Source organism: Sporothrix schenckii, assembly GCF_000961545.1.
Source record: "Sporothrix schenckii 1099-18 chromosome Unknown Cont38, whole genome shotgun sequence".
NCBI classification, from domain to species: Eukaryota; Fungi; Ascomycota; class Sordariomycetes; order Ophiostomatales; family Ophiostomataceae; genus Sporothrix; species Sporothrix schenckii.
The window spans coordinates 2,306,732-2,329,817 of NW_015971139.1; the positions used below are offsets into that span (position 1 = coordinate 2,306,732).

General features: G+C 57.8%; 12 protein-coding genes across 12 annotated transcripts; 4 read left to right on the forward strand and 8 right to left on the reverse strand.

Moving 5' to 3' along the window:
• Nucleotides 1-157: 157 nt before the first annotated feature.
• On the reverse strand, nucleotides 158-1,657 carry SPSK_06255 (xenobiotic compound monooxygenase, DszA family; the record flags this gene model as incomplete). Its single annotated transcript, XM_016732961.1, has 1 exon — nucleotides 158-1,657. One exon carries the CDS (start codon nucleotides 1,655-1,657, stop codon nucleotides 158-160), a length of 1,500 nt encoding a protein of 499 aa, XP_016592453.1.
• A 2,708-nt stretch (nucleotides 1,658-4,365) lies between these two features.
• Nucleotides 4,366-5,712, forward strand: SPSK_06303 (uncharacterized protein; the record flags this gene model as incomplete). Its single annotated transcript, XM_016733009.1, has 2 exons — nucleotides 4,366-4,773; nucleotides 4,864-5,712. 2 exons carry the CDS (start codon nucleotides 4,366-4,368, stop codon nucleotides 5,710-5,712), a joined length of 1,257 nt encoding a protein of 418 aa, XP_016592454.1.
• Nucleotides 5,713-6,049: 337 nt separating this feature from the next.
• Nucleotides 6,050-7,626, reverse strand: SPSK_06224 (uncharacterized protein; the record flags this gene model as incomplete). Its single annotated transcript, XM_016732931.1, has 2 exons — nucleotides 6,050-7,406; nucleotides 7,463-7,626. The coding sequence occupies 2 exons, from the start codon at nucleotides 7,624-7,626 to the stop codon at nucleotides 6,050-6,052; spliced, it is 1,521 nt and encodes a 506-aa protein (XP_016592455.1).
• Nucleotides 7,627-8,647: 1,021 nt separating this feature from the next.
• SPSK_06381 (uncharacterized protein) lies at nucleotides 8,648-9,817 on the forward strand (the record flags this gene model as incomplete). Its single annotated transcript, XM_016733087.1, has 4 exons — nucleotides 8,648-9,288; nucleotides 9,362-9,388; nucleotides 9,457-9,616; nucleotides 9,692-9,817. The coding sequence occupies 4 exons, from the start codon at nucleotides 8,648-8,650 to the stop codon at nucleotides 9,815-9,817; spliced, it is 954 nt and encodes a 317-aa protein (XP_016592456.1).
• A 75-nt stretch (nucleotides 9,818-9,892) lies between these two features.
• SPSK_06748 (uncharacterized protein) lies at nucleotides 9,893-10,256 on the reverse strand (the record flags this gene model as incomplete). The annotated part of the gene is made up of 2 exons (XM_016733445.1): nucleotides 9,893-10,140; nucleotides 10,223-10,256. The coding sequence occupies 2 exons, from the start codon at nucleotides 10,254-10,256 to the stop codon at nucleotides 9,893-9,895; spliced, it is 282 nt and encodes a 93-aa protein (XP_016592457.1).
• An 18-nt stretch (nucleotides 10,257-10,274) lies between these two features.
• On the reverse strand, nucleotides 10,275-11,428 carry SPSK_06396 (uncharacterized protein; the record flags this gene model as incomplete). The annotated part of the gene is made up of 3 exons (XM_016733102.1): nucleotides 10,275-10,382; nucleotides 10,453-10,787; nucleotides 10,858-11,428. The coding sequence occupies 3 exons, from the start codon at nucleotides 11,426-11,428 to the stop codon at nucleotides 10,275-10,277; spliced, it is 1,014 nt and encodes a 337-aa protein (XP_016592458.1).
• A 395-nt stretch (nucleotides 11,429-11,823) lies between these two features.
• Nucleotides 11,824-12,039, forward strand: SPSK_06820 (uncharacterized protein; the record flags this gene model as incomplete). The annotated part of the gene is made up of 1 exon (XM_016733512.1): nucleotides 11,824-12,039. The coding sequence occupies one exon, from the start codon at nucleotides 11,824-11,826 to the stop codon at nucleotides 12,037-12,039; it is 216 nt and encodes a 71-aa protein (XP_016592459.1).
• Nucleotides 12,040-13,360: 1,321 nt separating this feature from the next.
• On the forward strand, nucleotides 13,361-15,205 carry SPSK_06119 (uncharacterized protein; the record flags this gene model as incomplete). The annotated part of the gene is made up of 1 exon (XM_016732826.1): nucleotides 13,361-15,205. One exon carries the CDS (start codon nucleotides 13,361-13,363, stop codon nucleotides 15,203-15,205), a length of 1,845 nt encoding a protein of 614 aa, XP_016592460.1.
• Nucleotides 15,206-15,350: 145 nt separating this feature from the next.
• SPSK_06171 (uncharacterized protein) lies at nucleotides 15,351-17,063 on the reverse strand (the record flags this gene model as incomplete). The annotated part of the gene is made up of 1 exon (XM_016732878.1): nucleotides 15,351-17,063. The coding sequence occupies one exon, from the start codon at nucleotides 17,061-17,063 to the stop codon at nucleotides 15,351-15,353; it is 1,713 nt and encodes a 570-aa protein (XP_016592461.1).
• Nucleotides 17,064-17,984: 921 nt separating this feature from the next.
• SPSK_06766 (uncharacterized protein) lies at nucleotides 17,985-18,314 on the reverse strand (the record flags this gene model as incomplete). The annotated part of the gene is made up of 1 exon (XM_016733463.1): nucleotides 17,985-18,314. The coding sequence occupies one exon, from the start codon at nucleotides 18,312-18,314 to the stop codon at nucleotides 17,985-17,987; it is 330 nt and encodes a 109-aa protein (XP_016592462.1).
• Nucleotides 18,315-18,759: 445 nt separating this feature from the next.
• SPSK_06339 (uncharacterized protein) lies at nucleotides 18,760-20,004 on the reverse strand (the record flags this gene model as incomplete). The annotated part of the gene is made up of 1 exon (XM_016733045.1): nucleotides 18,760-20,004. The coding sequence occupies one exon, from the start codon at nucleotides 20,002-20,004 to the stop codon at nucleotides 18,760-18,762; it is 1,245 nt and encodes a 414-aa protein (XP_016592463.1).
• Nucleotides 20,005-20,676: 672 nt separating this feature from the next.
• On the reverse strand, nucleotides 20,677-21,879 carry SPSK_06363 (alkanesulfonate monooxygenase; the record flags this gene model as incomplete). The annotated part of the gene is made up of 1 exon (XM_016733069.1): nucleotides 20,677-21,879. One exon carries the CDS (start codon nucleotides 21,877-21,879, stop codon nucleotides 20,677-20,679), a length of 1,203 nt encoding a protein of 400 aa, XP_016592464.1.
• Nucleotides 21,880-23,086: the final 1,207 nt, after the last annotated feature.

Consider the following 23,086-nt stretch of genomic DNA (forward strand, 5'->3'; position numbering starts at 1 on the left):
CATTTTTGGATTCTGGAAAGCCCAAAAATAGAAGTGGCTACATACTGCATATTGCTCGATACCCATGATCATGACTCACTCTTGTTTCAAAATTTTGGTTTTTACATTGCAACGACTCTTGTCTACCATTGATTTAGGCTGTGACTGCGCGATGATACTACGGCTTGATCTCGTTCAACTTGGGAGCGGGCTGTCCTTTGTGCCACGTGTACTTGCTGCCGGGGTGGTCCGGCGGCAGGTGTGCCGGCGACACGGGCGACGTGTGCTCGGTGTTGCCCAAGAACACCTCGCGGGCCGACGTGCCCGGCACCGGCTCGTCGACGCCGCGGAACCGACCCCGTTTTCTCAGTTCGGGCAGCAGGTAGGCGATGATGTCTTCAAACGAGCCCGGGTTCGTGACGTGCGCCAGGTTGAACCCGTCGATGCCGCCGTCGTCGAGCCAGTGCTCGAGCGCATCGGCCACGGTCTGCGGCCCACCGACAAACTTGATGCCGAGGCCGCCGACGGTCAGGAACTCGACAATGGCCCGCTTCGTCCACGGCTGGTTGTCGGTGCCGGGCACGGTGGCCGACCACCGCGCAATCAGCGACTGGATGCGCGGGTTGTCGCCGGCGAGCCGGAAGTCCTGGTCGTCGTCGTACTTGCTGAGGTCGACGCCGGTCCAGCCGCCAAAGAGCGCCAGCGCGCCCTCGGTGTTGGAGTACGCCCGGAACTCCTTCTCCTTGGCGGCGGCGTCGGCGTCGTCCTTGCCCACGATGAGGTGCACGCCGGCAATCACCTTGATGTGGTCCGGGTGGCGGCCCTCCTTGGCCGCCACGGCGCGGATGTTGTCGGACGTCTGGCGCAGCAGCTGCGGCGTCTGGGCGCTGACGAAGATGGCCTCGCCGTGCTTGCCGCCAAAGCCGTTGCCGGCGGAGGACGTGCCGGCCTGGAACAAAAAGGGCGTGCGCTGCGGCGATGGCGCCACAAAGTGCGGCCCCGGCACGCGGAAGTACTTGCCCTCGTGCGCAATGTTCTGCACGGCGTCGTCGGCAATGTAGACGCCCGTCGTGCGGTCGGCCAGCACGGCGTCCGCGCGGAAGCTGCCCTCCCACAGCTTGTAGAGCACCTCGAGGTACTCGTGCGCGCGCGCGTAGCGCTCGTCGTGGGGGATCTGCTCGTCGAGCCCGTGGTTCTTGGCTGCGCTGTCCAGGTAGCTGGTGACAATGTTCCACGCAAAGCGGCCGTTGGCATAGTGGTCGACCGTCGACAGGCGGCGGGCCAGCGCATAGGGCTGCTCGTACGTGACGCTCGCCGTGACGCCAATGATCAGGTGCTTAGTGGCGGCAGCCAGGGCGGGCACGAGGTACAGCGGGTCGCTGACGGGGAACTGGGCGCCGGACGCGAGCGCGGGCACGAAGTTGCCCGGCCCGCGGTAGACGTCGTAGGCGCCCAGCGTGTCGGCAATGAAAATGGCGTGGAAACCGGCATCGTCGAGCAGCTTGGCCAGGTCGGTCCAGAAGCCCAGCGTGTTGTACTCGTCGGTGCGGTTGGTCGGGTGGTGCCACAGACCGGCGGCCTGGTGGCCCGGGGTGTTCATGACGAACGCATTGAGGATCATCTGCTTCTTGGCGCCGGGGCCGGCAGAGGCAGCGGGGGTTGTGGTGGCGTCGGCCATGTTGTTCGGAGTGTGGGGGTGAGGAAGGATGGAAGGGGGGGAAGAAGGATGTTCTATGCGAAGACAGGGTGGAATGAGGTACTGGACAGAGTGAGAATCTAAACGCCGTATGTCGACGCCGTGTGTCGACGCTGTATGTCGAGCTTTATCAAGCTTTCCTTCGGCCCTTTCAATGCCGCGAACTGCTCGATTCCGTCATTATGTTGCTCTATTTCAAAGTGACCTCAATGGCCGATCTATTTGGCGGTCTCGGACGATCACTGATGAGAAGATTTGCCAGGATAGGAACCAAGTGCCGATGCAGGTTCCTGGTTCCTAGGATCAGCAACATACGTGTCCGACCCTGTTCAAGTGGAAACGGGCGCCAAAAGCATGCTTCCTTGTGTGTGCAAGGATGTTGATGAATTGCGATGCGAGTGTTCTGTGGTTGCGCCTTGTCAGTGAGATGCCACACTTGGCGTGGGGTCCTTTCCTGATTGGGCACCAAAATGGTGTAAGTCGAGCACGGAATGGTGGATCAGGTTGACGCTACTCGCGCATCACAGTACCCTCAGTACCCTCTCACCATTGGCACGTGACAGAGAAGAGTACGACGTCAGAGTAAACGCCGCGTATTCTCGTGATACGCTCGTCAGTGTTTTATGATTTTCTAAAGCCGGCATTGCACTTTGCAAAGACTGTTGTAAATAGACTTACGTCACATATGCCATTAGCAAGAAAATACCAGCTGGGCATATCCGGCACATAGGAGTCCAGACTGTAGAATGTAAGTTTTCTGCGCACTTTTACAAACTACAGAATAAAGTCGAGAAAGCGCTGTTGTGGTCGCCACTTCTGTCTGGCGCGGGCTGCCGCTTCTGACAGTCGCTGCAGTGACGGTTTGTCCATTCGAAGTACTATGTACCTACAGTTGTTATTTTCCTGAATTGCCCTGATTTTGGTACCCTATGCTAGCGGCCGAAGTGGCTGGGACAGGGTACAGCAAAATATAGAGGTTCCCATTTCTCGTCTCTGTCACGGTTCACCGTACACGAAAGTCACGTTCTTATAGTGGGTCTAAAGCAGAGCCGTGCCTCTGTTTCTGATTCCGCTTCCAACAAGCAAGTCGCCGGCCAGCTTCATGTGAAACTAGCACGTGGAAGGTTAATTGTTTTCCCTTCCTGGGACCTATTGCCCGCCATCTCGCTACGACACGCCCAGATCACAACGAGGCGGTCGCTGTACGACATCCGCACAAATACCCACACCATACATTGGCGAACACGAGTGACCAGGCGCCTAGAGGTTGCTGTCGCATCGTCGTTGGAGGTCCTGTGAACATGCACCTCAAAGACTTTCCCGCCAAGGCAAAAGAACGTCAAAACAGCGTTTGATATCGACGGCGTACGGTTGGCTGGGAATGTGACGCTGACGTTGTGTGGCACGCTGGAACAGATCTGTATAGATGAGTCCACAGGACCTACTGCCATCGGGTACGGGGGAAGGTGTATTCCAGATGAGAAACCGGTCACGCTTTAAAGGCAATACGAGCCGCACAAGGCCATTTCTCTTGGAATCTGCTGTTAGGGCTCGTCGACGTGGGCCGATAATGACAAGAAGCAAAACACGTCAGAGACAGCAGAAAAACGAACCTGTTTTCGACGTGTATATCTGAAAAACCAAGGATCGTGAATATATTTTCCACAATCCACGCCAAACGCGACGTCGTTTGACGATTGTTTTTGTGCATCGTATGCGGCCACTCAATTTGGACAATGCCTAGTCAATCAAGTCACATTCGGAGAATAGGACAAGCCCGCGACAATTTCAAAAGTCAAAAGCTCGCCGTCAGATTGTCGGATACGCACGTTTCCAGAAGACGATATCCTCCAGAGGGTGTGTGCGGGACAATGCATCGTCTGGCTGCAGCTTCGCCCGGGCACCAAGGCATCGGATTGAGCGCTAGAACAAGACCTCGACCGATAGCGCATAGATGATACACGTCCGCTCTGACGGCAGAGTCGTCAACCGGGACAGCCCCGTCACAGCGACCTTTCGAGCAAACAGTGCCGACTCGACCTCATCGAACGACGCCGGCCCAGTGTCCTCAAGGAGGACCGGAGCCGCATTCGATCACGGCCGGCGCCAGGCGCCACGTGTCCACAGTTCACCAAGGAGGACGATATCGTTCTGGTCGTCCTCGTTGACGATCCGCTTGTCGTCTCTTGCGTCTCTTCCATGTCCCAAGCGGTTATCACCCGCCCGAAAGACATGGAAACAGTTGTAGCGCACGTCCACGACTATGGGTGCATGTTTGCAGCTTGGACACCATCGTCGCGGAATCCGACACAGCTGCCAGCTGCCAACTTCTGCCAGGATCATACCACGTTATGGAAATGGAAACGGCCGCGTGATCTTCCCAGAGTACGCATTGGCGCCCCTCATGATAGAAGGAGGGGTAATGGAGTAAAGCTATTCCGCGCTGTCAGATTAACGTGACTGGATAGGTCCGGTCCGTCCGTGCCAGGAAATGTGGGGATTTTGGGCCAAGTCCCCCCGTATATGTCAGGAAACAGGAAATCATAAAACCAGACAGACAATTCTACAGAATCAACCATCTCTGCCCTCGCAAAGGGACCATACGAATTATTCGTTACGCACCCAATAACCCAGTTGTCCCCACTTCAAACTTCAAACAGTTGCCCTTCATAGAGCTTGCCTTTTAAAAAATGGCAGACCCTCTCAGCATATCATCTGGTATCGTTGCGTTAGTGACGTTTGCCCTTTCGGCCAGTGTCAACCTCTACACCACAGTCCGCGACTTCAAAAGTAGAGAGAAAAAGGCACGTGCGCTAAAAGAAGAAGTTGGTGATTTATCGAGCGTATTACAGACGCTGCTCGAGACCATCACGAACCATGCAGAGATAGGCTTCGATGCTCTAAAAGGTCCGCTACTCCGTTGCGGGAAGGCCTGCCATGAGTACGAGCAGCTTATTGCTCGGTGCACAAAACACTCCACAGACTCACACGCGAGCAGCCGAGACTGGATCCACCAGAAGTATCTGCAAGGAGACATCGCCGACTTCAGGGACATGCTAGCTGGCTATAAGTCCACGATAAACATAGCCCTTGCTAGTGTGAATATGCATGTACCCCTCCCGTTGGCGTTTCATTGCATCTACGTTACCCTCTTCTTCATTCTAACTAATTTTCTCCCTTACAGTCAGGTAGCCGCCATAACTCCTCAAGTACTCGAGGATTATAAAGACCTGATTTCAGACGCGAACGAAGACCTGGGAGAGCGCCTGCAAAAGCTGGAAAAAGCAATCCAAGATCTGTCTCGTCAGGGTGTCCAGGGCTCCAGCCAGACTAGCCACGAATGGCAGGCGATGTTAGATGAGAAGAAATACACACAGCAGGGACTCAGGATGGCTGCCCAGCTCTCCGCGCAGATCCAGACCCTGGAAGCAGTGCCCGACGAGCCGCCCCATCTTTCTGACAAGCCTTCCGCACACAAATTTATCAAGTCTGGATTGGACGCTACGAAAGGCTCCATATCTACCCTCGTGTCCCAGCTACGCAGTCATGAGAGCAAGATCGAGGAGCAGATGGCGGCTATGATGTCTGAGGCGTCTGCGGCTCCTCTGCCCAGTGACACGCTGACAGAGCTCAGCCGACTACGAGAAACGAAGGACAGCATCCACCAGTGCATAAACATCGTCTCGAGTGCCGGTAATGCCTCAGTCACCGAGCGACGAAATATCTTCGAGGATATCACACTGGCGGATAATGCCTACAACTACGCAGTCTCGACCGTCGGAGACCTCGTGACAGCCAGGCGAATCAATCTCAGCGGCCGGTCTCGCAACATCGGTGGGCAGATAAGCGACGAGAGCTTCCAAATGTCGATCCAGAAACTTACCACTTTGGACATGAAACACACTCAGCTACAAGACTCCGAGCAAGAAGTGCCCGCTCCTCAGCCGAACAAACGAGACGACAAAGGGAGTGTGTTCGACTATCGCTTCGGTCGGGGCGTTACACTCGCCGGTTCTCCAAGCAAGCAAGCCGAGTGATCCAAGTTGGTACTGGCGTCGAGGGCGGCGGAATACGGGCTGGTATATGGATGATCACAACACCGAATGAGGAGGGTGGCTTGTCTAACCAGAATCAAACACCATAGCGACATCTATCATTACACAGACGTCAGTCAACTAAGGATGGAAAAGGTACATTGGTAGTGCCATGACACAAATCTTCATAAATTAGGGTTTTATTTTTCACAGGTAAATATGTTCCCATGTGACGCTGGAATTGACACGAATCAAGTCCAGAACCTACACTGGTTCCACTACTCGTCCACACAACCATATACACTTCCCTCCCATCGTCGACACCATTGACCATCGTCCCTTACTCGCCAGGCTCTGGCCGATCCGTGTCGTCGTTCTGCGGCGTGTTCTGCTTGGGAAAGTACTTGGCCACCCACATCTCGGCCAGCATGCTCTTTGTGATCTCGGTGAGATAGTAGTTGAGCGGGACGCCCGACTCGGCACTGGCCACCTTGGCCACATAGTCGTCGAGCGCCGTCATCAGCGAGTTGATGTCGAGGACCTGGTTCTCGGCCTTGTCGATGTCGCCGAGCGCCGCTAGCGAGGCCGTGATGCCGCTGGACTTGAGCGACAGCATCTTCTGGCCGAGGCGCGCGGCCTCGGCGGCCTCGCCAATGGTGGACTGGCCGGCCGCGGTGGCGTTCTGGATGCTGGCGAGGGCCTCCATGCTGGACTTGGGGTCGAAGTCGGCAAACTCGCGGACGCCCATGGCGATGTTGTTGGACTTGATGGAGGGGATGATGCCCATGGAGATGAGGGTCACGTGCGAGGTTATGTTCTGCGCGCTCAGCAGGCTCTTGACCTCGTCGCCAAAGGACGCGTTGACGCCGAAGCCGCCCGACGCGTCCTCGAACCAGGCGCCCGCCGTCATCTGCTCCTGCAGCGAATCGACCATGGACGACAGGCGGTGCGTAACGTCGTCCGACTTGGTGTTGACAATGTGCACCATGCCGACGAAGCTGGACCCGTACGTCATGCCCGTGAGCACCGAAAAGTGCTTGTCTTGGCCCGCGTCGCCGGACGGCCCGTCGATGAGCGCCTTCATGCCCTTGAGGCTGGTAGGCGTGATGCGGTCCGCCGCGTCCGGAAAGATGCGGTTCCACGCGCGGATGCCCTTGTCCACGTTGAGGATGCACGGCGCCAGCACCGACGCGTTCTTGTGCGTGCACGACGCCGAGATGACGAGCGTGCCCGCAATCTTGTGCTGCGCGTACTGGTTGGCCGTCTGGCTCTGCGCCGTGCCGCTGGCCTGCTGCTGGAACTTGCTCCCGAAAATGTCCAGCGAGGACGACACAAAGGCTGCCACGTTGCTGGCGTGCGCCGTGCCGTGCTGGTCGTTCTTGTCGACGCTGAAAAACTGCACGTTCATGTTCATCGAGTCGGACGCGAGCTGCATCGCCTTGACCTGCGTCTTGTTGTAGTCCACAGGGCTCTCAGCCTGCGTGTGCACCGCGTGCAGCTTGGCCCGCAGCGGCCGGATCTTCTTCTCCGCCTCGATCTTGGCGTTGGCGTAGTTGACCGCCGCCGTCTTGATGTCGGGGAGCAGGCCGTCAATGGCGGCGTCCAGCGGCCCAACCATGGCGCCGATGTCGTCCTTGCCAAATCCCAGATTGGAAATCTCGAGCCGCGTGCTTTCTGGGACGGCGAGTGTCAGCAGGCTGCGGCATAAAGCACAACAAAATAAGGGAGAAGGGAGAAAGGAGAAGGGGCTCACGACGGACCGAGGCTGCGCTTTGTCGACAGAAGCGCATTGAGCTCCTCTTCGGCCGAGTCAACATCGGCCTGGGCGACGGAGATGTCTTGGACGATCGTGAGGGTTGCCGGTGTGACAATGTTCGCTAGCACCAGGCTGGGGTCATAGGGAATGGACGACGGCATTGTGGACGGTGGAAGGCAGAGATGGCAGAACAAAAAGTACGACTGAATACTTGGCTCTGGACTCGTACAGTTACCAGCGACGACTCGCGGGCAACGAAGTTGCCTTTATATCTATGCGCTGAAATATCAGCAAAGTCGACTTTGTTTTTTTTTTTTTTTTTTTTTTTTTTTGTATATGCTGCGTAGACACGTGGAAAGGAGAATCGCTATGCCATTGTCCAATTCGGTTGCTCATGACCTGCACAGCACAACCGATCTTGGACATGTCGACGCGAACTGCATTCACATCTCACTCTCCATGTAAGCGCCGTGGCGTCCAAATGAAACTTTAGTTTCTAACGTTTTGCATTTTATGTTCTGATTTTATCGATCGATGATTCTCTTTAGTTTCTATCACACGGCCCTCCTCAGCTGCTGGCTGGAGAACAACGAGACCAATGTATCCAAATATTGGTTTATCGTTCCCATTCTGGTCGTTGTGTCTGTTTTAGGATGCGATCACGCCTAAAGGAGACGAGTCCCCAATGTCACGCGTTGACGTGACTGCTAATAAGTCGAAACAATGCAAAGGGATCAAAAGGGAACTGAACCCATTGGCACGCCAAAGACAGGTCACGATGCCAGCCACCGTGTTGGAGGCAGCCAATTGGACAGAACCAGCCAAATGCAATGTGAGGAATGAGTCCAGAACGGGACGTCCCGTCCTGTTACGGCAACAACCGTCGAGCTAGCGGGGTGTTCTTCACCAATGCGGAGAACAGCGGCCAAACTTGGACTCATTGTTCTTGGCGCCACACCGTCGAGCTGTCTCCGCCGTCGGTTGTTCACGGCACCGGTATGTGCAGCATGTGCGCTTCATAGACTGAAACAGGCACAGGTCCTGAGAAGAGACATATTAGGACCTGGGGTGCCTCCCATCCACCGCCAACGCATGTCCAACACAACTCTTTCTACAAGTACCAACTCACGCTGACAGTACGGTCGTTGTGACAAAACACGGCTTTCAGATCTCTCTTTAAACATGCGCCCTGCCCTTTTTGCTTTGTTGGCTCTGGGGCCCGTGTCCCCGGCCAGCGGCCATCCACGTCCCAGCAGCGAGGCAACCGACGTCGTGCCCCGCAGCGTGACCAGCCTCCAGTACCTCGACAAGCTGCCCGACTGGACCGCGGAGCAGCGCCACCTGCTGGACATTGGCTTTGACGAGGCCATTGACCTGGCCAAGTACGCGCGGTGGGAGCTGCTGCCGCCGGGGAAGAGCCAGGTCAACAAGAACTCCAAGATCTTCAAAAAGTACTTTCGGGCGGAGGACGTCGAGACCGTGCTGGGCGTCTTCCAGTCCCTGCTGTCGGACAGCACCTCGGGCAGCGACCGGCTCCAGGCGATCCACTTTGGCAACATCGACCCGCAGGCCGCCTGCGATGCCGTCCGGCCCGGCGACCCGGTGCCGCCGGGCACCATTGCCCTGTACACGACACCGTGGTCGCCGCACGCGGCCGACAAGGCCAGCTTCATCTTTGTGTGCCCCGTGGTTTGGCAGCTGGGCTACCCACGCACCATCCACGACATCCAGTGCGAGGCGACGTGTGCCAACGCGGCCAAGAAGGAGTGCTGGCCGTCGGCACGCATGGCCACCTACGGCGGGCTCATCCTGCACGAGCTGATGTAGGTTACGAGCCGTTTCAGTTTGTAGTTATTGCCTTGCATCATTTGTTCTCGATCATTAACCATTGTCCAGTCATCGAACCTCGCAGATTAAAGACCGGTAAGATTGAGATTCTGCATCCACCTAAAACTAAAAACGAATACGAAAACAAGCACTAACACACGCAGACCAAAGGGCCTGGAAAGCGGCATCTTCGACGAGTCCTTCAAAGACACCGATGGCAAAACCGTCCTCGCGTACGACAGCTACTACACGCAGAAGCTCGTCAAGGGTGCTGAAAGGAGTAAGGCGCTGTACAACGCCGACAGCTATGCCATGTTTGCGAGGGTAAGAACGATGAGAAAAGCAAAAGAAAATCTCAAATGTGACTCGTCGCCGCACCGTTGTACTGACAATTCACAGGAGGTGTGGTTCACATTGAAATGCCCGTTGATCAAGTACAAGGACCCCGACCACTGGGAGTCGACCATTCCCAACAACCTCAAGCCCAAGCCCAAGTCCGCCGGCGTCGGGATGGAGGAGCTGTAAGGGGTGCTGAATGGGGTAAATAGAAGCGCTGGCCTGCCCAGGAAAGAGATGCCACAGCCGTTGTTGCCACTGGAGCTAGGTGTCTCTGCGGTAATCGGTCCAGGCAATGCTGGCGGCGGCTTCCTTTGCTGAGAGACGGTGCGCGGGATCGTGGCGCAGCAAGCCCTGAAGGGGCCAGAGCAGGAACTTGACGGCCCAGAGATCGTACTCGGTGAATTGGTCTTTTTCATAGACCTCAGAGGCAAGGCCAGCGCACTGGCGGATCATCTCCTGGCGGCGGGCTTCGAAAGAGTCCTCAAGCAGCTCCTGGCGTGGGGCGGCGGCTGCACAGCGACAGTCTTGTTAGCAGAACAACTGTGAAAAGGAAAAGGAAGAAGAAGGTCCAAATCAATGCAATTCACCAACCATTTTCGTCTTCCTTCTTGAGATTGGCCTTCATCTCCTGCAAGCGGACATTCTAGGCCGCCGGCAAGGGGCCAAACTTGGCGACAAGTTCATGAACAATGGCGTGGTCAGGTGCTGTGACACTGGTAACCGGTGCTGCCTGGAAAACCATGGAGTAGATCTGGCTGCGTTAGCAAATGGGACTGGGAAGTGACAAGGTGTTGTTCACACACTGTGCATCAGCAACGCACCACGCTACCAGCCATCCACAGATCATGAGTGAAGTTGATGTGGTGCCCGAAAAAGGTCTCTGGCGGGCGAAGTTTGGCGGGCTGGGTCGGGCGCGTCACATTTTCGGCCATGTGGAACGCGGAGCCCCAGTCCAAGATGCGGACATCCGTCTCGCGGTCCACACACCAGGCGTCCCAGACGGCGCATGCAATGAGCTGCTTGGGGAGGCCGGCGGGACGGGGAGCATCACTCTCGTAGGCAACGGTGCGTGGGTTGGCCCCGACTGTGGCAAGGAAGGTGTCGGGGTTTTCCTGGGCCTGGTCGCAAGTCAAGGCAATGTTGGCGGGAGAAATGTCTGTCAGAGTGAGCAGCTGTTGTCAGTTTTCCGGTTTACGTCAGAAACGAGAGGGACAATGGAGACCTACCACCGTGGGCAATGCCAAGGCGGTGCACCATGTCAAGCCCCTGCAAAAGTTGCTGGGAGTAACGAAGCACCAAGTCGGGGGGCAGCAAGTCACCGTCGGCGGGGTAGCTGCTGAAGAGATCCTGCATGGTGTGGCCGAGCACTTCAGTCACAATGCAATTATGTATTCCATTGGGACCGACATGGCGGAAGGCGTCGAGAAGCAGGAGGAACGTGCGCGGGCCCTGCTGGTTGGTGCCGCGGTAGTGACGCTCCAGGATGCCGAGAACGCCCACTTCGCCGTCGTGGAAGAGGCTGTCGGCGGAGGCAGTGGCCGTCTTGATTTTTACAGCCACCCAAGGGCGTGCGTTGCTGATGTTGGCATGCTCGTTGTCCCAAGCTAGCCAGACGGTGGACTGATGCCCAAAGCCGAGTTTGTGACGGATGATATATCGTCCGTTGCAAAGAGCGTCGCCCAGGGTGACTGGGTGAAAGCCGCCCAGAGTGTAGCCCTCAAGAGGCTCATGAGGTTGAATCCTACCAGATTTGGGATAGAGATCCCAGCTGATGCCAGCAGAGGAGGACGATGCCATGGCTTCGTTCGAGGCAGAAGGCGTTGTGTACCGCGAGATATTTGATGCGTTGACGTTGGAGATCTTCGACGGCGATGACAAAAGAAGAGGATGTGGAAGAAGGAAGAAAGAAGAAGGTGAAAGTTTCGTAAATTATTTTCGGAAGAGAAGGTAAAATACCGGAGCCTCATGGTGAGGTTCTGTTGTCGTTTATGGCAGGAGCTGTGGTTAGGTAAGCTTCCAGTTTCGCCGCATCGTTCCTTCCTCTTGCAAACAATAACAATAACAACGCATCATGCGTCACAGTTCAAATATCACAAGTGACTCATTTTTGTCTCAGGTGGTCATTTGGAGAGTCTGGCCGTATTTCCAACCGCCGACACCATCTCCATATCTTGCCGCTTTTGATATCGACCATGAGCGTGAACTTCACTGCGCTCATTGCGTTGGCGATGCCCTTTGCGCAGGCCATGCCCGGAGTCGTCATACTGGATGCCGCAAATAATGCACTGTCTAGCAATGGCGAGGCTGGAATGGCTGGCAAGGCGGGGAGGATTGGTATGAACGTCGTCGTTTGTCATACCCGAGTTCAATTCTTGATTCTTTTGGCCTACTGTTGCGGAGTGAGGTGAAGGTGATGAAAGTGCTGGGGCTCGAGACTGTCTCTTTCGCCCGAGGTTGGATCAGCCTGCAGAGTCAGAGTGGAAGATTGAGGCGGCAGATGGTACACGATGAACACTGATGCGGGAAAAGATCTCTTTTATATTGTAGCATGGGTGGCCGCCGGGGCGGTCAATTGTCAATTGTCAATCGCCAACGAGATCGATCATTGGCGTGGCCTTTTGGCTGTGACTTGGCCGTGACACTCAATTGTCAGAGTCACTGACAATGGCGATGCTACCAGGTCAGTCCTACACTGCTACAAGCCACAATCTCAGCCAATCACTGATTCCCTAGGCAACAACAACGCCTTCTCATGCGTGATTGCACCAACCGCGGCCGGTGCAAAGCATTCACTCCATTGTCGACGGCGACAGAGACAACTTCAGACTCCGCTGGGCGAGTACGACGGGCGTCCGTCGCACTACCTTGCGATCGAGATGGGGACAGAGTTCTTTGAAAACAAAAGGAAAAACTCTCCAACGAAAGGTTTTGCTTGTTTTGTTTGAAAACTTTCCAATCTCGCCGGCTTCGTCTTGTCGACGCGAGGATCTCAAGGTTTAGAGCCCCCCGGCCACCGATGCGCAACGGCAACGGCAAATAAATGTCTTGGCAAGGCCACAAAGTCCATCTCGGCCGAGAGAATATTCTTCTTGGGCATGAATGACACGGCCTTATCGTCACCGTTGTGCAACTTGTTATTTGTTGTCCACCCTCGACGTTGTTCTTCGCGCCTTCCACGCACCATCCCGGCACACCTTCCCAATTGGGCAATGAGACGTATTAGCAACCGCCCCTTCCCAATGACACAATTTGCAGTTGGGAGTGCGCACCCACAAACACTGCTATTGTGGGTCTCCTGCACCATCACGGCAGCACTACAGCGGTCCGCTGCAGGCCACTCTCCACTCTCCACTGCACGCCGCAGAGTGGTCTCTTTTGGTCCGCTGCATTGTCTGCCGCGCAGTCGTGCGTCTGCAGCAGAATGATGCAATGCTTTCGTTGCGTACTCGGAGCCTGAGCAACGACAGCAGACGGCGTTCCAGTTCGTCAGTTGCCGTTCATATTCACGGTCTCTGAATCACTCTGAGCGTTCTTCGATCTTGTTCAAGTCGAGACGTCAACATCGATCGCGCTTGGCAGCGGTAGCATTGTCGAGTTGGTTTAAGCTTTCGTTCTCCAACGTACTCCTTTCCTGTGGTATCACCTCGAACCGGTCATTTTGTCAACCCTCCTCAACTTTCGGTATCTCGTCACTCGTCGTTCGTCACTCGCCACCACCACCACCACGTCATGGGCTCTGTCGACAGCACGGCGACCCCGCTGGGCGGCGTCCAGCTTGTCGATCGTTTTATTGACGAGCCGCGTTCACTGCGCGTGGCCGTTGTGGGCGGCGGCCTCTCGGGCATCACCGCGGGCATTCTCCTGCCGGCCAAAGTGCCCGGCATCCAGCTCACCATTTTCGAAAAGAACAATGAGCTGTCCGGCACCTGGCTGACCAACCGCTACCCCGGCGTGCGCTGCGACATCCCCTCGCACGCATACCAGTCGACGTTTGCGCCGAACCCGCAGTGGACAGATGCGTTTTCGTTTGGCGGCGAGATCCGGGACTACTGGCAGGGTGTCGCCAGACAACACGGTGTGTATGACCACGTGCAGCTCGGACGACGTGTCGACGCGGCCGAGTGGTCGCAGGAAGCCGGCGAGTGGACCGTCACCGTCAGCGACGTGGCCACTGGGGCCACGCACGTCCACGTCTTTGACATTCTCATCACCGCCGTCGGCATCTTCGACAACTGGGCGCTGCCCGACTACCCCGGCCTCGCCGACTTCCAGGGCCACCTGCGGCACGCACAGAACTGGGATGCGTCGTTTGACCCCGCGGGAAAACGAGTGGCCGTGATTGGCAACGGCGCCAGCGGGATCCAGCTGACGACGAACCTGCAAAAGACGGTGGCACGGCTCGACCACTACGTGCGCCATCGGACCTGGATTGCGTCGTCGTTTGCAGCGAATGGAGAGAAAACTGACGAGGCGACGGTCACGACGCAAGAGGACGGACAAGGCGCACCCCGCGAGCCCGGCGACCTCGGGAGCGACATCTTCCACCACGAGCGCAAGGCCATCCCGCAGCCGTACACGGAGAAGCAGCGCGCCGCGCGCGCCGCCGACCCAGAGGCCTACCTGGCGTTCCGCAAGGCGCTCGAGATCAAGTACTGGCACCGGTTTGGCACCGTCTTTAAGAACGCGCCGGCGAACGACACACTCCGGGAGCAGTTCACGGCCAGCATGCGGGAGCGCGTGCAGAAGAAGCCGGCACTCCTCCACGACCTCATCCCCGACTTCTCGCCCAACTGCCGGCGCCTGACTCCCGGGCCGGGCTACCTCGAGGCCCTGGCCGAAGACAACGTCGACTACGTGCGGACGCCGATCCGGCGGTTCACCGCCACGGGCATCGAGACGGAGGACGGCGTCGTGCGCGAGGTCGACGCCATCATCTGCGCCACGGGGGCCGACGCGTCCAAGTCGGGGCCGGGGCCGGCGCCGCCGTTTCCCATCACCGTGGCCGGGTCCACCAAGTCGCTGAGCGACGTGTGGACCGCCCACGGGCACCCGCACACGTACCTGGGCACGGCTGCGCCTGGGTTTCCCAATCTGTTCTTCGTGCTGGGTCCCCACGGCTCGGGTCCCTCGGGCACGGTCCCCTACTCGGTCGAGACGCAGGTGACCCACCTCGCCCGGATCCTGCGCAAGGTCTCGGCCGAGGGCATCCGCTCCATTGTGCCCTCGCGCCAGGCCGCGCTCGACTTTGAAGCCTGGGCCACGGCGTTTTTCCAGACGACCGTCTTGTCCGAGCCCTGCCGCTCGTGGTACAACGCCGGCCAGCCGGGCGGCTACATCAGCGGGATGTGGCCAGGCAGCATGGCGCATTTGGCGACGATCCGGCGGGCGCCGCGGTGGGAGGACTACGAGTACACGTACCTGGGGCCAGCGGACGACAGCGGCCACGTGAACCGATTTGCTTGGTACTTTGGCAACGGCTGGACCAAGAAGGAGACGGATCCCACGGCGGATCTGGTGTCGTATCTACACATTCCGGGGACGGTGCCGTTGAAGGACCTACATGACGTGGAGTAGCAGATGGAGCAGGTACTGAAGCAAGCCGATGAATTATGAACCCATATTCTAGATTGTATATTTGCATGTACGATGTGTCATCACTTTCGTCCGCGTCGTCACCGTCGTCACCGTCGTCACCGTCGCCACCGTAGACGCCTCACTGTTATGTACGCCCTTCGAGCCGCACCACCAGCCGGCCCCCGCTGATCTCGCCGGCACGCAGGCGGTCCAGGCCTGCATTGACGCGCTCGAGACCGTCCTCGACGCCCGCCACCACGGGCGGAACCAGCTTCTTGGAGGCCAGCAGGCGCTCCAGCCAGGACGACAGGGCCTCGCCCACCGCCGGCACTTCGTGGAAGAGTTTGATGGGCACGCTGTGGAAGACGGCGTGTGGGGGCGGCGTGCCCTTGGGTAGGCCGGTCAGCCCCACCAGGTGGCTTTTCGGGGCCGGGGCCTGTTCCACAGGAAGATCGTCCGTGTCGGCCATGTCGGAAATGGGGGCCACCACGCCGTTGTCCCCGCGTGGCGTGGCCGGCGGCGACGGCGGGCTGCTCCGGGGGGTGGTGCGGCCCGAGGCCGAGTTCGACGTAGACGCCGTTGCTTTCTTGTTACTTGCGGCGGCCGGGTCACCCCCGGCCAGGGCCTGCAGCAGCCACGTCGCCGTGTCCCGGCCGCGCGTGTCGAAGCCGAACCGCAGGCGGCTGCCGAGGTTGGCCCGCAGCACCGCGACCGCCCGTGCCGGGTCGTGGCTGTCCACCACCCAGTCCGGCTGCCACCAGCCCTTGTCCGTTTCTTCGTCTTCTTTGTCGCCGTCTTTCCGCGCCAGCCGCCACCCGTGCTTGGCTGTGTCCACGACGGCGGCCACGCGCAGCCCCGCCAGCCGCGCCAGCTGGATGGCCATGTGCGCCGACGTCGACGACGCGCCCCAGATGGCGAGCCAGTCGCCGGCCCGGGCGCGGTCATGGTCCTGGTCCTTGTCGGAGGCGCCGATGCCGCGCAGGCACTCGTCGCGAATGTCTGCGGCCAGCGCCGCCGGGGGCAGCCGCCGGACAATGGACAGCAGGTCGGGCCCGCCCGCGACGGACGAAAAGTCGACGCCGAGGTTGACGCCGAGGGCCAGCACGGCCGCCACAAAGGCCACGCCCATGGTGGCACCGGCCTCGCAGGACACGTGCGGCGGCAGCCGGACCGTGTTGTAGTCCCACACGACGACGTACTCTTGGTACGCGCCCTTGCGGAGGTCGCGGTAGTCGGTCGAGATGGCCAAGACGCGGTCGCCCGTGGTGATGCGGCCAGACGTGGATGTGCTGGGGGAACGACCAAGGGGAACGTCTGTCTTGTCGTCCACCTCGACAGCGTCGACAACAGACACTCTCTTCGCGGCCGAGGCGTCGTTGGTCAGAAAGGTGTGGATGATGGGCTCCACGGCCGGGATGGCCGTGTCGTTGCTGCTGATGGTGGTGGATGCCACATTGTCTGTAACGTCGACGACAACGTCCGCCTCTGCATCTTCCGCGGCGGATGGGACCTCTGGTGACAGCAAGCCATCTGCCTCACTTGCCTCGCTCAGGCCGTGGACACTGCTCGTTTCGGCTCTCGTCTTTAGCTGCACAACCTCCCCGGCACACTCCCGTCCCGCAATGTACGGCAGCTCGGGGATGGCAAAGTTGAAGTCGGGCGATTTCCAGTCGATGGGGTTGAGACCAATGACGGCCGTCCGCACCAGGATCTCGCGGTCGTGGTGCAGCTGCGGAACGGCATAGTCGTGCGTCACGTGGTACGGCTGACGAGGGCCGTGAAGAAGCAAGACTCGTTGGGACGGGGGGATCTCGTGGGCGGCCTTGTCTGTGTTGGCGAGTGGGTTGCTGGTGGACATGGTGAATGTGGTGGTTGTGCTTTTGTGCAGTTGTGCAGTTGTGATGTTGGCTGATGGTTGTTGATGGATGTGTCACGGACAACATACGATTCTTCTATGATGTGGACAAGGGAGTGCGAAAGACGATAAAAGTAACAGACAACATCCAAAATCAATGGGAGTGAAATGAAATCAAAACATGTCAACAAGTCCTGCTGGGGCGCTGAGATGGAAGGGAAAGCGCTCTGGAAACAAGTGACATACAAAATGCAAAATGAAAGTAAACCACAATTAAAGATGGAGTCACAAATCGAATAAACAAGAAATTTACACAAGAGTATAACACAATAAAAGAACAATTAGTCAACAAATGAACAGGCCAGTATGTGATGAAAATGTGATGAAAACCATCCGAGCAAAACAGTGAACGTAGTGCAGGTTGACAAGAATACAGGGCGGCCCGACATAGGATTTGGCAAGCTACAGTGTATTTTCTACCTGCTCGGCATGTCTTTGCCCTCTTCCGTCTTGTCGGTCTCGGTCGTCGAAGAGTAAAATGGTGCAGCATCTCCGATCTGCACTCGAACTATGGCGTCTCATAATTCCGTGAGACGTCCAGAGAACGACATACATGTTTTCGATAGCGATGATACCTCGGCAAACGCAACTGTACAGGAACATGAACAACCCCCACACTTGGCCAGGATGAAATGTTGGCAGCAAGTCAAGACGATGTCGATGGCGTCTTCAACAAAGTGCCAATGGATAAAAGCGAAGTGGAGGTTAGTCGCCGAGTGTTGAGAGACGAACTTGGCAGTACCAACTCACGACAAACTACTGTAGCCCACCGTAGCCCACTGAAGTCCTGTAGTCACTGTAGCACTGTAGTCACTGCAGTCACTGCAGTCACTGCAGTCACTGTAAAGGCTCACTTCGCCACTTTTACAGCACCCTGCCCACTAATCGTTCCTTAATCCACTGTATGTTGTCGCCACTGCACTCCCGAATTGCCCCATCCGGCCCGTCGTTTGGCCCCGTGGATCCCGGTGTCTGTGGGGCCTGCGCCATTCTCGCTAGGATGGCGACAGCTGCAAAGAGCGTTGCATAACGCTTGTGCTTGTTGAGTTTGTTCCGGCTGTGCATCTCGGCACAAAACGTTTTTGTGCCCGTCCGTCCCTTTTTCTTGACCTTTTCTCGTCCTGCCCTTCTCTTCCCTCCGTACTCGGCTCGCGCAGCTCGGGTGTCTCGCGGAGGGTTTGTTCCTGACGACATTTGTCTTTGTCATCCTCTCGTTCCGTTTCCTACTGACAATACGGGCGTTTTCTACCGTTCAAGCTCACCCTTCTTTGATCTGATAACGATAATCGTACATGTGGACCCTGATTTGTATCCTGTCCTACCCTTGCCTCGACAACCTCGTCTCGGCCGAGAACATGAGTCGTTTGAGTGGTCGTTAGCTCGTTGCTCTCGTACATGCACACATCGTACATCGAGTACGTCGTGAACGTTGTGTATATCGTGTACATTCGTATCATCACTTGCGTCACCCGTTCGTATCTCAAACTGTGCATTTGCTCGCAATTGAGCAACTTGTTGGCATGAATTCCATTTCCAATCATAAATGAACAATATATATCAAAACAAATCCAAAACTATCGTAACTAGGTCATTATTATGTACTTGCCCTCCTTTTACTTTCCCTTGCACCTCCCGGCCGCTATTCCGCATCCAAGGGGCAAACCGGTGGGGTGTCGTCCACCTGGATGCCGCCGCGCTTCAGCTCCTGGCTGTCGGGGAACGGCAGCGTCCAGCCGCCTTCGGTCTCGGGCGTCGACAGCCACAGCCGCAGCAGATGGCGCCGCGGGGCGGGCGCCGGGTAGTCTTTGTAGGCGGTGCGGGCGTGCAGCAGGTGGCAGTTGCTGACAAACTGGATGTCGCCGACCTCGAGCACCATGTGCAGCGCCAGCCGCTGGCAGGTGTCCTCGAGGACCTGCATGGCGTGCTGCTGCGCGTCGCTGAGCGGCGGGATGACGCCGGCGTCCGAGTAGCGCGTCAGCGACCGCACGTAGTAGGGGTCCCACTTGCTGTAGACGCGGCCGCGGCCGCCGGGCTCGAGGTAGAAGACGGGCTGGCGCGTGTAGGGGTCGTCGCCGGCGGACACCTCGCCCTTGCGGTCAAAGTACCAGATGGGCTGCGTCAGGAGCGCGGCGACGTCCGGGTGCTCGCGCTGCAGCGTGTTCCACACGTGGTGCATGCTGACAATGTCGCTCTCGCCGCCCGCGAGCGCGCGGTGCACGCAGAGCAGGCCCACGAGGTCGCCGTCGTCGGCGTGGAAGAACTGGCGTGCCGTCGTGCGGTAGATGCGCACCTTGTGGATCTGCGTCGGGTCGTCGCCGACGTCCTTGACGTGCCCCAGCACGTGGCCGCGCCCATTCTGCGACACAAAGTAGCCCAGGTACGTCCCCAGGCCCATGTACGCCGCGGCGTTCTTGAGCGGCGACCACCGGTCCGCCGGGAAGCCCTTGAAGAGTACAAACCCCTTGCCGTCAAGCAGGTCGCTGCGGACGCGCCCGAGCGCCTGGGCCAGCCGCGGCAGGGGGAAGTTGTGCTGGGCAATGCCCGTCAGCGGCGTGCCGCTCGCGATGAAGGCGTCCGCCGCCGCGCTGAGCTCGTCAATCTCAGCCTCGCTGAACCGGTGCACCCACCGCTCGGGCTGGCCCTCGTAGTCTTCTTTGCGCCAGACCGTCGGGCCTGTGATCTCTTTGGGAAACGCCGCGTACGGCTTGAGCTGGTCGTACAGCGGGTTGTGCTGGCCCGAAGTGCGGATGCCGTCGGGGAAGATGTCTCGTGGTGCCTGGTCATTGCGACGCTTCTGTGATTGGGATGGTGTCTGCTTTGGGAGGGAGGGCGTGGGGGTCGAGGAGGGCGAGGTGGCCTCGGCCACGAGAGCACCGGGTGCCATTGCGGGGACGTGGGATGTGATGGAAGTGGTGGGATGTGTCAACCTGAGGCTGGCAATACGCAATGTTATTTGTTGAGCGTAGTTGCAATACGATATCTTAACCAGAGATCTTAACCAAAGATCTTAACCAGACTTGCGATTTAAGATGGCGATGAAGAAGATGAAGACGATGAACTCGTAGAACCGCAAACCCAACAGCTCAACGGACCGTCCTGTATTTATCCCCTCCCCTCAACGCAAATACGTGCGCACGACGGGACATTCGATGCTGTCATACGTTTTCTCCCTTCTTTGCCCGTATTCCACAGGCAGGTCGTCGTCAGCAAGGCGCCATCGACGGAGACGGCGTTCAAGACGGCGTTCTCCAAATGGTGTCGTTTTGCGCATTTCCGCCCGTCCACATCAGTGTTTTAGGCACTCCATTTGCCCGCTCGAGCTGTTTTTACACGCACTTGTCACGTTTGTCAGGCGTCTGCATGGATCCTTCAGATGTCGCAACAATGTCGACATCGCATGACGTGATTCGCTAACAACGCACTAACACGACTAACACGGCTGGAACGCCGCTACAGGGGTACGCTACAGGGTGACTAAGCGGGGTTCCCGCCACGAACTTGGGGCACCCCGGGCACAACGTCCCTGCCGCACTCTAACGCACTTTCATGCCCGCCCTCATGCACTCGCCGCAACCGCCTGGGAGTCGCCGTTTGTCGTCTGCGCCGTTGTCGTCTCTGTCGTCTCTGTCGTCTGCGCCGTTGTCGTCTCTGTGGCCTGCTTGGCCTTCTCCCTGTCGGCAATGCCCTGGTACACGCGCGGCAGAATGTAGCGCCCGTAGTCGACGGCGTCGTGGTAGTTGTCGTAGCCGCGGATGGAGATGAGCTCGGCGCCCAGATCGACGTAGTCGAGGATGGCCTCGGCCACGGTGTCGTACGAGCCCACGAGCGCCGTGGACGCGCCGCGCGCGTTGGTGGCCGTGACGGTCGGGTACCACAGCGCGCGGTCCTGCACGTCGCCGCGCTTGGCAATCTCGAGCAGGCGCTGCGAGCCGACGTTCTGCGGCCCTTGGCCGCCCGGCGCAAAGTTGGGGAACGTCTTGCGGAAGGCCTCCTGGTTGCCGTTGAGCACGTCGAGCGTGCGGTGCGCCTTGGCCCACGCGAGCTCCTCCGTCTCGGCCACGATGGGCCGGAACGTCACCCAGATGCGCGGGCGGTCCGTGCGGCCGGCCTTGGCGGCCTCGGCATAAATCTTATCAATCTGCTCCTTGGTGTCCTTGAGCGGCTCGCCCCAGAGCCCAAAGATGTCCGCCAGCGACCCGCCCACCCGGTACGCCTCGGGCGACGACCCGCCCACCGACACGGGGATCGTCGTCTTGCCGTTGGCCGGCCGCACGCGGTTGCTGTAGTTCTTGAACTGGTAGTACGTGCCGTCCCAGTCAAACGGTGCCGCGCTCGCCCACGCCCGCCGCAGAATCTTGATGTACTCCTCCAGCCGCCCGTACCGCTGCTCCTTGGTCAGAAAGTCCCCCTCCCGCGCCTGCTCCGCGTCGCTGCCGCCCGCGATAAAGTGCACCACCGCGCGCCCGTTGCTCAGCTGGTCCAGCGTCGCCAGCGCCTTGGCCGCCACCGTCGGGTACACCGTGTTGGGCCGCAGGGCCACGATGACCTTGAGGTTTTTGGTCACGGACGCAATGTACGCGCTCTGCGTCCACGGGTCGAATCCGCCCGCATCGTATGGCAGCAGCGTGTACTTGAAGCCGTAGTCGTCGAGCGTGCGCGCGTACCGCGTCAAGAACGCCGGGTCTGCCGGCGCGCCGACCTTGGGCGCAAGCTCATTGCTGTCGTTGGGGAATGTGAGGGAGATGAATTCGGTCGGCATCGTTGCGGTGTCTGCGTCAGGTGGAGGATTGTGCAGGTGTAGATGTATGTGTGTACGAGGTACGAGGTACAAAGGTATTATACAAAAACGATTGACGACTATTGCATCACGACCATCAAACGCCTCTTATATCGCTCTGCAAGTGTGAACGCGTCCCACGTCTTGCCGGCGCAACCCGCGCCTTGCCCACGTATGGTGCGTTATGGCTGTCCACCTCTTGAGCTGACCCCCCTCCCAGCGATGGCGTCAACGGCTACTGGGTCGCGCCTTTGATGGTGTCAACTCAGTTGGAGCGGGTGTCCCCCCGCAATACGCGAGCTACGGAGAGAATACGTGACAAACGTCGAAAACGTCAAAATCCGATTTATAATTGAGAGGAAAGATCCGAAAGGACAAGTTAAAAAAGGTCCGAAGGCCGGTACCGCGGGCTGCACAAATTACGCGTTCAGCGCGGACACGGAGAATACATCGGAGATGTCGGATGATATAATCCAACGCCGTGTCTCGGAAGCACGTATTGGAAGACCCTGATCGGCCCTCTGTGCGGGGAAAGAGCACCTTTCTTCACAGACACGCAGATGGCGTACATACTTGGTCTCTTGTGGGAGGAAGTCGAGGCTGCTGAAGAGGAGGCATGTAATTAAGCTCGTGAGCAATGTAGGAGTAGTCCAGGAAGAGTAGCTTCAATACTATTTGAGAAAGCCTTTTCTTGTCATTTTATCCTCACTTGCTATTTTCAATTGACTTCAAACCTGTCAACCCATGTATTATTCAGTGCTGAAGAATAAATTTGACATAAAATAACTCCAAAAATTTTTTGGCATTTGTCTGTTTGTAATTTTTATTTTTCAGGAAACTTTTCTCGGTAATTTCATCCCGTGTAAAAAAATTAAAAATGAGGCCCAACGCAGAAACGGTTGCCTTCAAGTCACATCAATAAGAAAGTACAATTCGTGAGCAGAACAGCCATGCTTGCAAAAGAACGCGAATATGAAGACCACGTGCTGATTCACGTGAGTGAGCGCCACAGTGCGGATATCCGATTAAAGCAGCCAACAAATGTGCTCTACGTACGTACGAAAACATGCTCTCAGCATAATCCGCAATGTAACGACCCAGGACAATCCCACTCACTTGCCCCTCGATGACGTCGAGTTGGATCATCATCTGACCAGCACTGCCTTCGGTCACCGCCTTCGTTCACTGC